At 44.7% G+C, this 16,201-nt stretch overlaps 1 protein-coding gene across 1 annotated transcript in view; it reads right to left on the bottom strand.

The window, feature by feature from the left end:
- Positions 1–332: 332 nt before the first annotated feature.
- Positions 333–16,201, bottom strand: part of CENPI (centromere protein I) — a 35,702-nt gene continuing 19,833 nt past the window's right edge. The window contains exons 17-21 of the mRNA XM_032772191.2: positions 13,802–13,926; positions 7,147–7,195; positions 6,758–6,991; positions 2,673–2,714; positions 333–1,634 (exon numbers count right to left, since the gene is read on the bottom strand). Coding sequence (XP_032628082.1) covers positions 1,503–1,634; positions 2,673–2,714; positions 6,758–6,991; positions 7,147–7,195; positions 13,802–13,926 — 582 coding nt within the window. The 3' untranslated portion in view covers positions 333–1,502. The remainder of the gene's footprint in view (positions 1,635–2,672; positions 2,715–6,757; positions 6,992–7,146; positions 7,196–13,801; positions 13,927–16,201) is intronic.

The raw sequence follows: 16,201 nt of genomic DNA on the forward strand, positions 1-16,201 counted from the left end.
TCACCTTGTAAGAGAGCCCAACCTGAGGGGATACTGGAGCACAGTGAGAATGTCAGTAGGATGCATTCTGGGCCTTGAGCTACCCTTTAAAGAGAAAGGATGAGGAGATATCTTTTTCCTATTAGGACCCCATGAGGGTGACCGAGTTTTATGTTCTACAGAAGCAGGAAAAAAAGGCCTGAAGACATCACAAGTTAACGTCAAACAAAAGTTCATTCTGTCAAGAGTGAAAGTCTTTCAGCAAAATGTTCTCCCCCTATCTGGGAAGATAGGAGCCACACAGGTGGGCATAGCCACAGATGAGAAAGTAAAAAACCATTTCTCAGACCCACTGTTTGAACATAAGAGTTTATTAACAAGATCATTAGTCTTCAACAATGTGACCCCAAGACTAATATGGTATTGGAGACAAAGGAACAAGCAGGATTTTTCACAGGCAAGACACCACCATCTGTTGGTAACCATTGTTGAAAACAGAAACACACATCAACATTTCCTGAAGTGTCTCCTGTTCGGAGGCAGAAAGAAAATACAAAACTACTTGGAATCATGATCAATGTTCTCTCTCTTGTCCTCTGAGCATGGAAGTTGAAGAGTCCCAATCCTGCTTTAGACCATCAGTATGAAGTTCACTTAAAATATCCAGCTTAGGAAATGGAGTTTGGTTTCTTTTAACTGGATCTGAGTTTTAAAAGGGGCAGGAAGGAAGAAACATTTCACAAGAGAGTTCCTCTGCAGTGGCACTATGGCAGTATTTTACATAATATAAACATATATAATATACAGTTATGTACATTGCTATAAGCACAAAAGGGGAAACTGCATTTAGACTTGTCACAAGAAAATAGTGAGCTGTTAGCAATGCCCTTCAGGTGCTCAAAACATCCATAAAATGTGAACTTCAGCACTAAATCTTCCAGCTGCAGTGCGAGAATGTTCTACAGACTGGTACAAAGGAAAGCATCCTCAGGTTTCATACTGAAAGCAAAATCTAAGGTGTCGGTTAGGCCAGCCTGTCACAGACCCTCAAAACCAGTATAAATAGATTCCACCACAGAGGACCCAGCAGGTTCCTTAAAGTCCCTGAGTCAATATATTCAATACCCTAGAAAGGTGTTTGTGCATGCACACTGCAGTGGGAGGTCAGGAATCACTTCTAAGTGAAGGAGCACTGAAATAAGAAAGGCAGAAGTGTCTGCGGCTTAGTTGAAGTAGACATTCCAGTATGAGGAAGTTGATAGTGAATTGCACAGGATACAAACTCAGCAGCATCACACCACAGAAGTTTGGCAGGGACATCCAGGTTCAGTGCACTGTTGAATAAGGTCAGTTCAACCATTCTCTCTCGGTCCTTTTTTTCCTAAGGTGACGTCAGTATCAAAATGTAACACGGCTAATGGCTACGTCTACTTCTTCCCCTAGACAGAGGTGTCAGAGGCGGGGCCTCCTATACTCTTCTTTCCTGGTCTGGACAACCAGAAGAATCCATATGAACCAGTCTGTTACACCTGAGCATTCCCTGACTTGGTTTGGGAGACTTGAGAAACACGATTGATGCTGCTTTCGATGAAGAGTTTCAGGCCTTGTAACCCCTGCACATACAGATATTCCAGATACCAGTTCCACCTCCTCCCCTATAGAAACAGAAATAGGGCAGTTAAGTGTCTGGGGCCATAGATGCAGTTGTAGCCTCCTTTTGCCTTAACCTGGAAATATGGAAATACAGACTGTAAAAGCCTGAATACACCTGCCCTGCCACATGATTATGCACCGGCACCAAGATTACATCCCATCCCAGGCTCCCAAGTGACTGGATGCCTCATAGGATTTGACACTGAGCCTTTTACCTATAGGTCACCATTTCAAAACTGGCCTACCTTGATAGTGATCTAAAGTCATTACCATTTGGTAACTATTCAGGACCTACATAAACCCCATTTCTGGTAGAGAGAAGCCCACTAGTGATCTCCTTAGCAGGTCCAGCGAAGTGGCTAAGGACTGAATGAGCCATAAAACTGAACTTCCCATCCTACAATGAGAAGTTACCCTAGCTCAGCTTTGACAGGGCAGCACAAGGGGAAGCTTGAGCAGTCACTGCCCAGGCTGACCCTATTCAGTGGAGGATTTCTGTCTCTAGCACCATTCACGTTCACTTTAATTTTAAAATGAATGTACTGCTAAAAAAAAGAATATACCGCTACCCCAGAATGTGAACACTATTTAGACTGATATTGGAAATTCTGACAAGCTTAATCCATTTATGAGAGAAGAATTTTCCCAGGAGCAAATTCTCCAATAGTTAAGAGGTAACTAAAACTTCTTGACCCACAATAAATGCAGCCTCAGGACAGAGGTGTGTTAACAGTCTCAGTCCACTGGCTGTACATGGCTGCTATACCAAATGCTCCCAGACTAGAGTAAACTGTCCTGTCCTCACTGAACAGCTGGAACTTTGTAGTGGACACAACTGAAGCAAGCTTCTCTGGGTCCACAAGTGAGTATTCATCTTTGATTGAGTTCTCATGTGTCATGACCAGATGAGAGCATAAACCCTCCTTTCGAGCTCCTTATTCTTCTCCTGGACATGGTATTTTTGAAGATGTATTTATATTACTAACCTATAGCTAAATACAGCCAGTTTTCACATAATATTTAAAAATAAAACACATTACCTTAATTAAGTTGAAGTTCAGGGTTTTATCTTCTGGCCAAGCCTTGTGGGGGACAAAAAAAATATATTAAGTAAACAGAAGTTAGATCAGATAAAACCCTCTGTCCTGAGTTGCTGAGCCTCAGTGCTGCTGAGTCCTCTTAAGGCAGGAGCTCCATGAGTGCAAGGAAGCTATGGTAATTGTGCATATGCACCAGGATGGAGCTGTAGATTCTCCTGACACCAGTCCATAAATAGCAAAGTATCATGGAAAGTACTCTGCTAGAAGTCAATACTTCTGGACAGAAACAAGTAATATTTATAAACTTATTGAACTCCTGTGTCTCAAAGGCTAAGGAACCACCATCTCAACACTATCAAAGGGAACAAGAGTAAAGAACCCTATGAGGCTTAGTTTATTACCTCACTGTTTCAAGGACTCTTCTCTGAATCTGCTGCAGAGCAGCACCCTCTGGTGCTCTGGAAAGATTTACTCAACAATGGAGCATGTTTTCAGGAAAACCAGGCACTGTATACAAGAACTTTTCCTCTCTTTTGTTTTCCTAACACTCTTTAAACCCATTTGTTGTTTTCAGGTAGAGAACAGTCAGTGCTTCAGGATGAGGAATGCTAGCACTGCTCATCAGCAATGTCTTCTACAGGTGTGGGGAGGTGTAAGAGGACCTCAGGAGAAAGATGGAAGGAAAAGAACTTGACAAAAAAAAAAAAAAAAAAAAGTCTTGCTGTAATGCTGGAGAAGTCAGAATTCCCTTCTCCCAACTTTTGTTTATCATGTAAAAGCATTTTTGAGACAGTAAGGAAAATCCCATCAAAGTTCAGTTAAGTGAACAAACATCATAGTTACATTTTGTAATTACCTTGCACCACCCAGTTGCTCTAACATGCTGTGGTCTTAGAATCTAAGCGGCTATTCTTGGGGGAATTCTGTGCCACTACACAAGAATATAATTAATATCCCCTGCAGATTTTACTCTTTCTTCAGAGAACATTTGATTCATGCATCCCTCCCAGGCAGCATTTGGGGGTGGGATGGGGCATGTCTGGTTCTGCCATTGAGAACAGCTGGGAGACACTTAAATCACTGCTTTGGGGGGCGGTGCTGGGCTCTCTCTGTCCCTCTTGCGGTGCACTCAGAGCGCTGTTGGTGGCTCCTATCCTGTGCTGGACTCCAGCTGCTATCGCAGCTGGGCTGGGAAGAGGGGCAGTATACCGGACTTTTTTTTCCCTGAACGGCCTGCTCCCAGGGCTGGGTCAGATCCACCCCCAGATCTGCAGGAAGCTCCACACTCACCCTGCTTCCATCATACCCTGGGTGAGGGGCCACTGTGCAAAGAGCTGCCCTCCCATCTGCCACCCAGTACCCAGACTCCCCTGTCGAGCCTCCACTCCACTAAGCCCCCACAAGCTGCGCCAGGACCCCTGCCTCACTGAGACCTCACCAACTGCACCTAGACCCCCACCCCACCAAGCCTCATTCCCCCAGCACCTGGACCCCTCCACTGAGCCCCCTGTACCCAGACCCTCTGCCATGCCCCATTCCTCCCATACACCCCCGCTGACCCCCAACCACCTTCACCTGGATCCCCCCTGCAAAGTCCCATTCCCCCTGTTCCCAGAATCTCCCAATGAGCCCCTGTGCATTAAGATCCCCCCCACTGAGACACCCATACCCAGATTACCCCACACCTGGATCCACCCACACTAGGATCCTGCTGGGCTGAGCTTGCTTGCCCTACATCTGGACCGGGGTGGTGGTGGTGGTGAAATAGGGCTGGGTATATGTGCAAGACACTGTCCCCTCTCGCTCACTGTGGAGCCATATAGATGTACTAATATTCTTAGCAAGGAAACTAATTGTCAAAAAAAAAAAAGATTCCTGAATCTTTTTTGTTGACTATATTGTTACAGACATACTTGCTGATAGGTATTTAAAATAAATTACCAAAATAATTGAAAATGGCGTGATTATATTGTGTTATGTTGACAAAATATTGTGAGCAGAATTTTTAATATTTTTGGCATAGAATTCCCTCAGGAGTATAAGCTGCACCCCTGCACTGAAAGTTCAAGGGTAGGATAGAGGTTGGCAGTTTTCAGAGAATGCATGTTGTGCATATCCCGTACTCTGTTTGCATGGGCTCCTTTTGGAAATTCTGCCCTGAGACCAAAGACTTCTGGTTTAAGAGCAATGTTTTAAAGTGCTCTAAAACACACCTGCAGACTTTGATTTTACGTTAGAAGTACTGTCAAGGAAATTAAGAGTGAGTGACTAGAGAGGAAAGGTGAAATACAGTTAGGATAATGTAATGATGTTTCCTAAACAAAAGAATTGAAGGCTTGCCTACAATTGAAAGTTAACTTAGATTAAGGTCAAGAGTGAATCTGAAGCAAAATAAACATCTCCAAGTGTACAAGTATCGGGGTAGCTGTGTTAGTCTGTATCCATAAAAACAACAAGGAGTCCGGTGGCACCTTAAAGACCAACAGATTTATCTGGGCATAAGCTTTTGTGGGTAAAAAACCTCACTTCTTCAGATGCAAGTGTAGACATTTATTTGAGAATAAGTCACTTTCCCTGCCCCCCAGGTGAGCATTGAAGTTAGATCTCTGAACACCAGAAATGCAAAGTTAAGATACATGCCACTCCCACAATGTGACCTTAGCTCAAAGATGGCAGAGTAAGGTCCCAGCATGCCAATAAAACACATACTAGTACTTACAGATGCTGCAAAACCCTCTGGCAAGACAGCACATGAGTACCAAGTCTAAACGCCTGTTTGCTGTGGCAAAACTCACAGGAGTAGCAAACAGGACCTACTTACACTTGGCCTACACTCAAACACTGAGGGTACATCTACACTGCAGCTAAAAACCCACGGCTGGCCAGTGCCAGCTGACTGGGGTTCACAGGGCTCGGGCGAAGGGACTGTTTTATTGCATTGTAGACGTTCCAGCTCAGGCTGCAGTACAAGCTCTGGGACTCAGAGCCCCTAGAGTCTGAACTCCAGCCAGAGCATCCACACTGCAGTTAAACAGTCCCTTAGCCTGAGCCCCACAAACACGAATCAGCTGGCATGGTACAGTCACAGGTGTCTAACTGCAGTGTAGGCATACCCTGAGCTTACTCCACACACGCCACCCCAGATTTGCTAAAGGTTACCTCCCTTTCACCCATGCCCTGAGGATTCCTTCTGAGACATTGCCTTCATTTCCTCCTCATTAAACCCTAAAGAGCACTGTTATGTATGCCACAGAATGCTGACCATCCCCAAACCAAGAAGACACCTAAGCACACCTCTGCGGACACACTGTACAAAACTCAGTGCTGAAATGGGACATACTTCATCCTTCCAAGTACACATGCATCTCATCATATCACAACAGCAGCTCTGTCAACCTGCTCTAACTTATTCCTCCCTCATTCAATACAGATACAAGTAATACAACAAAGGCATTTGGAGTGCATGCAGATAAATGCTGGAATTCAAATCTGTGGAGACCATCACAAATTCCCATAGAACAGCCTCATCTCTATTAATTATGCTGCCTTCACTGCTTATTGAACTATTGCTAGTATTTAGTGCCAGCTCCAGGTGACAGTTAAGGTTGTGTTGCAGGGGGTGTATGTACCTTAGTTTTGCATTTCCCTGGTTTTCAAGAGGTTTAAGTTTAGCCACTCTCCACATTCTGGAAGGGCACAAGGCATCACTGGGCAACCTTAATTCCATGTTTATGAAGTTTTTGGACATTTAATATTTATCTATATTACTTCTACCCATGCCTCAAAATGATTTGGCCACACTATAATCATGGAGTTTAAAAGCAAAGTATGTTTAAAACCATTGCCCTATGTAGTTTTATACCAAGCAAACAACCCAAACTAAACTGTTCAGACTGAGCTGCTGGGCTGAGATGAACACAGAGCACTGGTTTCAGCCCACCTAGCAGAGTACCAATGCTTGAAAACACAAGTGAACTCAAGCAGTGCAAGAGGGGGGACAGTTTTCCAGCTGAATTCTCACAGTGGAGTGACTGATTCAGAGTGGTCCCCACTACTGCGCCGCCAAACATTGCTCACACCCTTACCTGCTGCAGGAAGAGGATTGCATAGCCCATCAGGGCTGGGTGGTGGACAATGTTGAAGCTGTTTCTGACCTCCTGCACTTTGGTTTTCTTCAGTACTTCCGGATCTAGGCGAATGCCCTGAGGGTGGATATCCTTCTGGAATGCACTGGATGTCCACAGACAGCCCACCATGGCCATTATGTACTGGTTGTACTCTTGGTAAGTCTGGCTACTGAACTTGAATTGCAGTATTGTCTGATGAGATCAGAAAACAATTCAGTTGCACAGTACTGGTGTACTACCCATATTCCTTGCAACTGTATCATTAAAGCACTGCCTCCCCAACAACTTGTTTATTACCCTTTTATTACCGTCCACAGTACTTTACCGCAAAGGTTTGTTCATGGTACCTTTTTAATCAGCTCATTTTCTTTCGCAGCTACCAAGTTGGTTCGATACCTAAAGGAATGAACAAGTGGGAGAGACTTAAGTGCCCTCTGAATTCTAATGCAGATAAACACTAGAGAAGGGCAGGAGTGCTGCTTCAGAACAAGTTAATGGCAGCTTTTATCCTCCACTAGTAAGACTGCTGACCTTTTCTCCTCCTCCAATTATAAATAAGGCTACATTTTAGTCACAGGCATTTTTAGTAAAAGTCATGGACAGATCACAGGCAGCGTCATGTTATTGACTTGAACTGGGACCATATAGATCATTGTTGCAACCAAAGTCCTGTAGTGGCACCAAATCTTGTATAAAAAGGGTCAAATAGGGTGTCTAAGACAGGGTTATGGTTGCTGGTTATGGTTATGCTATCTGTATCATTTTTGTAGTTGTAGTTATGAATATTGGCTCTATACTGTATTTCAAACCTCTGCTATGCTTCTGGGTGACACCCCAGACAAGTTAGTGTCAGCTCTGCCTAGTCTACTTGATGGCCCATTAAGGACAACCAAGTGATTCACCCCATGAGTTTCCCACAGGTCTCTCATGGTGCCTGCCAGGAAATTAGATCCTGAATCTGTAAGGATGTCAGAGGGCCAACCTACCCTGGCAAAAATGTCTGTTGGGCGGCACACAGCTTAGCCCTGGTGTTGCCTAGGTTTACTGCTCCGGCATCGAGGTAGCAAAGTTATCGAAAGCAGATCATACGCTTCCCTCGGGTGTTCTTTCTTGGGAACGAGGACCCAGATAATCCACAGCTACATCAGCTAAATGGACTCATTCATGGAGAGCGCTCGGAGGAGCCTTGAGCAGATTTGGAGTGTTCCACTCTTTGCACACTCACAAGACCGTACATTACTGGGCAACGTCCTTCCATCCCCATCCCAGGTGGAAGACTTCCTCAATCCTGTCTTTGGTTTCTGTTCCACCCCAGCATGGCACTGAGAATCATGGCTAACGCTTAAGAGTTCCCCCGGTACTTAGTGGAACCACCACACTGTTTTTGCGGCTGCCACTTCTTCCTGGATATCCACAGAAAGAATTTCCTTGTAAAAAAGTCCTTGGGTCTATAACAAAACCGGACGGGTGAGAAGAGCCTGAGTTAGGCGGTGGGTGCTTCGGCCGCTACCCACAAGCTTTATCGCAGCTGTCGTCATCTGCTCTGCTGCTCCAGGTCTGGAACTGTTCCCTTGAGCGCTGGGGACACCCATTCTCCTCCAGAAACTGTGGAACTGGGTTTGGTCCCCTGGAAGCGTTGTTAGTGATGGATTGTTCTGTTGCTGGTCGACCAGGTGTCATTCAGGCTTGCTGAGCCTCTCTTCAACAAGTGTCTGTTGCTTCGCCAGTTCAGCTCGGTGTGCTCAGGTCGGCTGGTGCCGCTGAGCTTGGATTGTCTGGATTGCTGGTCGTGTCGATGGCTTGACTGGAGTATGCTGTGGCTGTTTTCATCGTTCGGCATGGGATCCGGGATCCCTACATCTGTCTGGGCATCTGGTAACAACAGACAGGTTCCCGTGAAGGCTCAGAGAACAGGATGCGGTCTGGGAAGCTGTGCTGGCTTGGCTGCGTGTAACCATTCGACTCCTACTGGCCCGCTCACTTGGTTGGCCATGTATCTCCCCCAGTAGCATGGGAAGATAATGTCATATGACTGCAGAAGTCGCCCTACATTCCTACCACCTTTTATCTGCACAGGCAGTTCAGCTGAGGCAAGTACTGCCTTGTGACATGAAGGGGAAATGGTACACATTGGCCTTTGGTCATGAGTTGATCCACAAGATTGTGGATAGCTGACACTTGCCGCCCAGTCTCTCACGCGTAACTTCTTTCCCCCACATCTCAAATTTCCCTTCGCTCCAAAGTGGATATTGAGCGGTAGCTGGGCTGGGGATTCTTGGTGTGAGTGTGGGTAAGACCTGCACCCGGGTTGGGGTTCTTGGGCAGTTGGCCTTTACTATTCCAGTTCATTACACTTATAGCATCTTCCAAGCTGAAGGGTCAACTGGGTCGAGTGAGTTACTTGAGATGTGGTGAGGTGGAAGAATAGGTGTCTGTGGCTTTTCCTTGTGGTGTGCTAGAGGGTTCTTGGTTGCCCTCGGTTGTCGGGTTTAGTTGTCGGTGTGCCCCTGGGTATCCATTCCGCTTACAGTAGGTTTCTTGCTTTCTGCCACTCGTCCCTTCACCTTGTGCCAAATCTCCCCACGCTCGTGTGAGATTTTTGGGTTTCCTCTTGGTAACTAGTGTCATGTTCAGACACAATCCAAGAACTGCTCTTTGTTGAGGAGGTGCAAGTTCTTCCAAGATTTAACATTCGTTCCTGATATTCAGGCGGTTCTGTGCTTAGCCTGTTCTAATTCCATGCCTGCCGATGGTTCCTCCCCTTGGAGTCTGTCGTCCTTCAGTGGCTGCATCATCTTGCTTCCTTTTCTTCTCTGTGAGCGCTGCTTTTTTGCTTCTTGTTCTCTAATTATTGCGGCTCCTGTTTATTTGTCTTTTTGTTTTATTTCTAGGTCTTCGTAGTTTCCTTTCCATGTTTCGCTTGTGCTTCTGATTCTTTGTATTTTCTTCCTGGAGTCTGGTCCTGTTTCGTTGTGTGGAGGGTGCCCTTCTGAGTTTAATTGGTCTGAACTGCTGCGTCTTGTTGTCGTCTGGGTTCTTTGCTAGCAACAGTGCGCCTTTTGTTTAAGTTTTCCTAGCTATATAGTATTGATATGATAAATTAAACAAACAAAAGCCACTTTATTCCTGGTGTGTTTGCTGGGGTTACTTGACTCCAATGGGAGTCTATTGTTTAACAAAGAGCTGTTACCTCTTAATGGCTCCTTGGCTTAAAGATGCAAGCCAAACTGACAAACATCTTAATGGTTCCTTGTTAAAAATGTGCAAGCAAACTCGAGCAGAGAGAACAGAGGAAAAAAAAAGTTCGTCTCTCTGGCTTGCTTTAAAAACCAAACCCTTTCTTTCGTTGCTTATAAAGCCCTAGAGAAGGAAAAAGAAAATATATTCTACCTATTTGGATTCTCTCTGCCAAAGTCCGCTGCCATCTTATATCATAAGAGCATAAATCCCATTCTGGACTTTAGCGTCCAAAATTGGGTGCCTAGCATTTATAATTCCTCTAGGCATTTAATTACCAAGCTTAAGATTCTGGATATTCGCTAGCTACAGCCAGGAACTTTCAGGGCCTGATTCTCCCTTCCGGTCCCCAAAACGTTCCTGGGGGTATTACGCCCAAGACTTCAATGCCCTGAGTCTTATAAACAATAGGGAGCAATAACTCCCCCTTGGTCTCCTCTTTACCCCCTCCTTTTCTATCCCCTGAGGCTGTTCAGATCTCTACCTCCGTGAAGATCCTAACAATAGGAGAATCCACTTTCCCTCGTTCCTTAGCCTACCCAGAGAAACTCAAAGGTCATTTAATAGAAGCTTTTATGTGTGATTTATATAAATTTGTAAAGAAAACACATAAACAGTAGTCTCGTCGTATCAGGTTGACAATATACAGGGTCAATTGCTTAAAAGAAAAATGAATAAACAGCCTTATTCAAAAAGATATACAATTTAAAACATTCCAGCAAACTACACACATGTAAATACAAAAACAATATAAAAACCTATTGTCTTCTACCTTTTGTACTTATACTTGGAAACAGAAGATTAGAAACTTGAAGATAGAAAGATCCCTCTCATAGCTGAGAGGCAGACAAAAGACACAGACCCAAACATTCCGTCCCTGAGCTTTTAAAAATCCGTTTTTCTGATTGGTCCTCTGGTCAGGTGTTTGGTTCCCTTTGTTAACCCTTTACAGGTGAAAGAAACCTTAACCGTTAGCTATCTGTTTATGACAGACCACCAGCTACACAATTGACCCATTGAGAGAAAGTAGATAGGCCTTGTAACTCAAAGTATTCCAGGACTTCCCATGTGACTCCAGACTCCATTTTGCTGTAATTTTCCACAGTAAGGACAGAGAGGTGTTCTTACACCTGGAAAAGACTATAAAAGGCTGATGTCTCATCTCCATCTGGTCTTCAATCCTGTTTCATACCTCTGGAGGGACTTTGCCATAAACAGAAGCTCTACACAAAGGACTGAATGACCCATCCCAGCTGGGGATGTACTCCAGAGACTTGATTTGAACCTGCAGTTTATTCTATCACTGCTGCAAGCCTGAACCAAGAACTTTGCCATTACTGTATTGTAATTAATTCCACTTAACCGATTCTAGCTCTCATCTATATCTTTTCCCTTTTATAAATAAACCTTTAGATTTTAGATTTGTGAGTAAGATCTGATTTGTATATTGACCTGGGTCTGGGGCTTGGTTCTTTGGGATTGAGAGAACCTCTCTCTTTTACCGGGGTATTGGTTTTCATAACCATTTGTCCCCATAATGAGTGGCACTGGTGGTAATACTGGGAAACTGGAGTGTCTAAGAGAATTGCTTGTGTGACTTGTGGTTAGCCAGAGAGCCAAAACCAAAATCCTCTCTGTCTCACTGGTTTGGTTTGCCTTAGAGGTGGAAAAACCCCAGTCTTGGGCTGTAACTGCCCTGCTTTAAGCAGTTTGTCCTGAATTGGCACTCTCAGTTGGGTCCCCCAGAACCAGCATCGTTACAGGCAGTAAACAAAAATTAATGGCCTGTCCGTGACTTGTACTATATACCCCTAACTAAAACTTGGGCTGGGGGGAGTCCAAGAGTGCCCTGGGTGCTGGTGGCCCAAGATCCCTGCTGGTGCTGGGGGTGAAGGGTTGGTGGAACTGGCAGGCTCCCTACCCAGCTCCGCGCAGCTGCCCTGAAGCGGCTGGCATGTCCCTGCAGCTTCTAGCAGGAAGGAAGGCCAGGAGGGCACCATGCCACCATGTGCTGTCCCCTCCACGAGCACTGGTTCCACAGCTCCCATTGGCCAGGAACCACAGCCAATGGGAGCTGTGGGGTGGTGCCCCTAGGCAAAGGCAGCATGCAGAGCCCCCTGGCCTGTCTGCCTACTTGCCTTCTCCCACAGGTAAGCTCCACCCCTTACCCCAGCCCTGATCCCCCTCCCATTCCCAAACTACTGCTGCTGGCCTGGGGATGCCCAGCTCAGAAGTTGCAGAAGTCATGGAGGTCACAGAAAACTACGGAATCTGTGACCTCTGTGACAGACACATAGCCTTAATTATAAACACTGATGGAAGGATGAGTTCAAAGGGACTTCACCACTTGGCACAGGGCTAGCCTCCATCCAGGGACTAGGGAGAAGGAAGACACTAAGAGATGAGCTCCCATTCAACTAACAGACTTTGAGGTTCCTTAGTAACAGAGAACATAGGACTGGAGGGAACCTCCTTATTGCATGAGCAATGTGTTCCAACCAAATCAGAGACAAAAATCGCCTTCATATGACTCAGCAGGCTATATGCAGTGTGCATCCCTGAAATCTAGCACAAAAATGCAGTGTGCTTTTAAAAAGGAGCCTTTCATTCAGCGAGTATAGAAAATGGAAGCCACTGGAAGTAATGGAATCTGACAGTTGTTCTGTATCAATAAGCACTAACTGCTCTTATCTCCAGGAGAGCTCTCTGTCATGTTAATTACCCTGTAGTCTCCTTAGAGAGAAAGCCACATGGACAGCCCTACGCCAGCTGTCAGCAATTGGCTACTTTTCTTATCTGATGCAACCACTGGAACTAACACCACCAAGAACAGCAGCAGTTCAGTAGGTCCTATAGAGAAATGAATAATGCTCTCTCCAGACCTGCAGGCAGACTCCAGGCCTCCCAGACTCAGAGGCAGCAGAACACCTCATACTCAGCGCTACCCTAAACAGCACTGCACAGTACTCCTTTTTCTACAAATGCGAGTCTAATAGTTAGAGCAGAGGTTCTTAAACTTTTTCTTTCTGAGGCCCCCACAACATGCTAAAAAACTCCATGGACTACCTGTGCCACAATAACTGGCTTTCTGCATATAAAGGCCAGGGCTAGCATTAGGGGATAGCAAGCAGGGCAACTGCCTGGGGCCCCATGTCACAGGGGCCCCCACAAAGCTACATTGCTCAGGCTTCGGCTTCAGCCCCAGGTGGCAGGGCTCAGGGCCCTGGGCTTCAGCCCCATGCAGTGGGGCTTCGGCTTTCTGCCCTGGGCCCCAGCGAGTCTAATGCTGGCCCTGCTTGGAGGACCCCCGAAACCTGCTCAAGGACCCCCAGGCGACCCCGGATCCCTGGTTGAGAACTACTGGGTTAGGGCACAAGCCTGGGAGTTTGACGCTCTAGGCATCAGTCAGGAATTAAACCTATTAGGTGAGTTACTTAAGGTCTCTCAAAATATTGAAGGAACACCTACCTACCTCAGAGATGGCATCCTGGGGAGGGAGCAGTGACCTGAAACTTGTTTTTATTATTACTTGGGATAACAATATGGAAAAGGTTGAGAATCACTGCTGTAAAGTATATGGCCAGCACTCAAAATAGCCCAAAAACTCCCCCTCCAGCCCCTTTCACACACAGAGAGGGAGAGAACACCAAAGACTTCATGGAATTCCAATGCTCTTGTTTCGCAACACAAAGAGTGGCATCTCCCCAATGGATGATCATTACAGAAGATGTGATAAAGTTGAAAGCCCTCCCCGATCTTTGGTACCTGTACATAATGTAGCAAAGCTGGTTCAGACTGACAGCATCCATGCTGAGCAGTGCTGGGTAAAAAACTCCAGGAGGAGGCATCACCAACAAGGGTAGGTTATACTTAAGATACACATCGCACACCTGCAGGAAGGAAACAAATCCAGACAGGTTGTTACAACCACCGTTATCAATCCCCACAACATCTACAGGGAAAAATGAGCATTACATCACTTGTCTGTGCTCCTGTTAACTCTGACACCTTGGAAGGGAAGGTGGGAGAGAAGCAATTCCATTTGTTCGCTCTCCAACCACATCATCAAGTCCATCATAGATTCCGAGGCCAAAAGGCACCACTGTGACCATCTAGTCTGACTTCCTGTACAAGGCAGGCCATAGAACTTCCCCAACATAATTCCTAGAGCAGATCTTTTAGAAAAACATCCAATCTTGATTTCAAAAATTGCCACTGATGTAGAATCCACCATGACCCTTGCGCAGGAGCTTGTGTAAATGTCAGTCTAAACCCTGAAAATTAGCCTACACTCTAGCACTGGGTAGCGGAAATCTAATTTTTCCCTTTATCGAACATACAGCAGCCACCTTCTCTCTGATCCTTTATGCTCCTTCTGTATCTGTAGCTTGGACTGGACCAGACCTGACCTAACAGCAAGTCTGAACCACATAACAGAGACCAAATAAATTTTAACAGTTAGACAATTCAAGTAGTTATAATTGGCCTGTTGGGATTCCATGGTCACAGCAGAAAGCTTTGCTCCCAAGAGATTTTAAATTAAAATGCTGGTTTTATGCACTTTGAATTTAATTTGTTTCCCTCTAAATATAGCTTGATACGGAAAAGGTGTGATTTACTCAAGGTTTACTGCTTGCTGATTTTAATCTTATTTTATATTTGTACTTTTTAGGTTACTGTCATAAACAAATAGTAGGAGTTAATAGAACAGAAGTACTTTATATCTCTTTTGACTGGAAAGTGTTAACAAGATCAGTGAGCATGGCTGTCACCTGACCAGAGGACCAATCAGGGGACAGGATACTTTCAAATCTTGAGGGAGAGAAGTTTGTGTGTGTGCTGTTAGTTTTTGGTTGTTGCTCTCTCTGGGTTCTCAGAGTGCCCAGATGTGCAACCAGGTTTCTCTCCAATCTCTCCGATACAGGCTCTTATAAGTTCAGAATAGTGAGTACTAGGTAGATAAGGCAAGTTAGGCTTATGTTTGTTTTCTTTATTTGCAAATGTGTATTTAGCTGGAAGGAGTTCAAACTTGTATTTTGCTGAAAGGATTTTAATTTGTACTTGTATACTTAGGCTGAAGGTATATCAGTGTTATCTGAAAGACCCTGTAAATATTCCATATTAAATTTCAAAGTTTTTACTATTTTTCTCTTTTTAAAATTAAAAGCTTTTCTGTGTAAGAACCTGATTTTGTTTCTTTTATTCTGGTGTAGGACCCCAGGGGACGGAGGTCTGGGATTCACAGGGAATTGGCTGGGAGAAAGGAGGAAAGGGGGGAGAAAAAGGCTATTTCTCTTTTTATGTTTAGGCATTCTGTCTCTCTCAGGTGGAGAGTTCTGGAGGGAGAGACGTGAGAAGGAGGGGGAGGGTGCATTTTTTTTTTGTTTAAGATTCAAGGGTTTGAATCACAGTGAGCTTCTCGAGTACCAGGGAGGGGAGTCTGGGAAGTCACGGTGGGGAAGGGTTTACTTTCCTTGTGTTTAAGATCCAGAGGGTCTGGTCTTTGGTGATTTCTTGGTGTCCCTGGGCAAGTTGTGAGGGGACCAGTGTTACAGGGCACCATGTAATCCTGGTTGGTGGCAGCGCTACAGGTTCTAAGCTGGTAATTGAGCTTAGAGGAATTCATGCTGGTACCCCATCTTTTGGATGCAAAGGTTCGGAGTGGGGAATTGTACCATGACAGTTATTCTTCTAAAAAAAAAAAAAGGTTGATTCTCATTGGTGGGTAACCATTAAAACACGTAGGATTTGCAATTAAATAAATCTGTGCTAAATTGGGTACTTTTTGTCAACTGCGAGACTACACTAAATATGCATTTATTTAAATCAGTTATACAGATTAATATACATTAATTCAGATTCTTAATATTTTTATATTAGAAAAGGATGAATGAGGCATTTTGGATTAATATTTTACACTTGTGATTTGTATCACGCTGTATGTGGATAGCAACTGGAATTCAATTTAAAGGACACAAACAGCATTTTAATGGTTTTTGTTAGTTAAATAAAACTACCTTAAATGTGCTAGACACAAGAGAAAAATTATCAAAATATGTTTTACGTTTAAATACTAACCATTCTGTTAAATAAAGGAAGTATTAGTAAATTCAACTAATTACTTCTGGTCACAATATCCTTCAAGATTTTATAACTAGGCTGCTC

Source organism: Chelonoidis abingdonii, chromosome 8 (assembly GCF_003597395.2).
Source record: "Chelonoidis abingdonii isolate Lonesome George chromosome 8, CheloAbing_2.0, whole genome shotgun sequence".
In the NCBI taxonomy this organism is placed as follows: domain Eukaryota; kingdom Metazoa; phylum Chordata; order Testudines; family Testudinidae; genus Chelonoidis; species Chelonoidis abingdonii.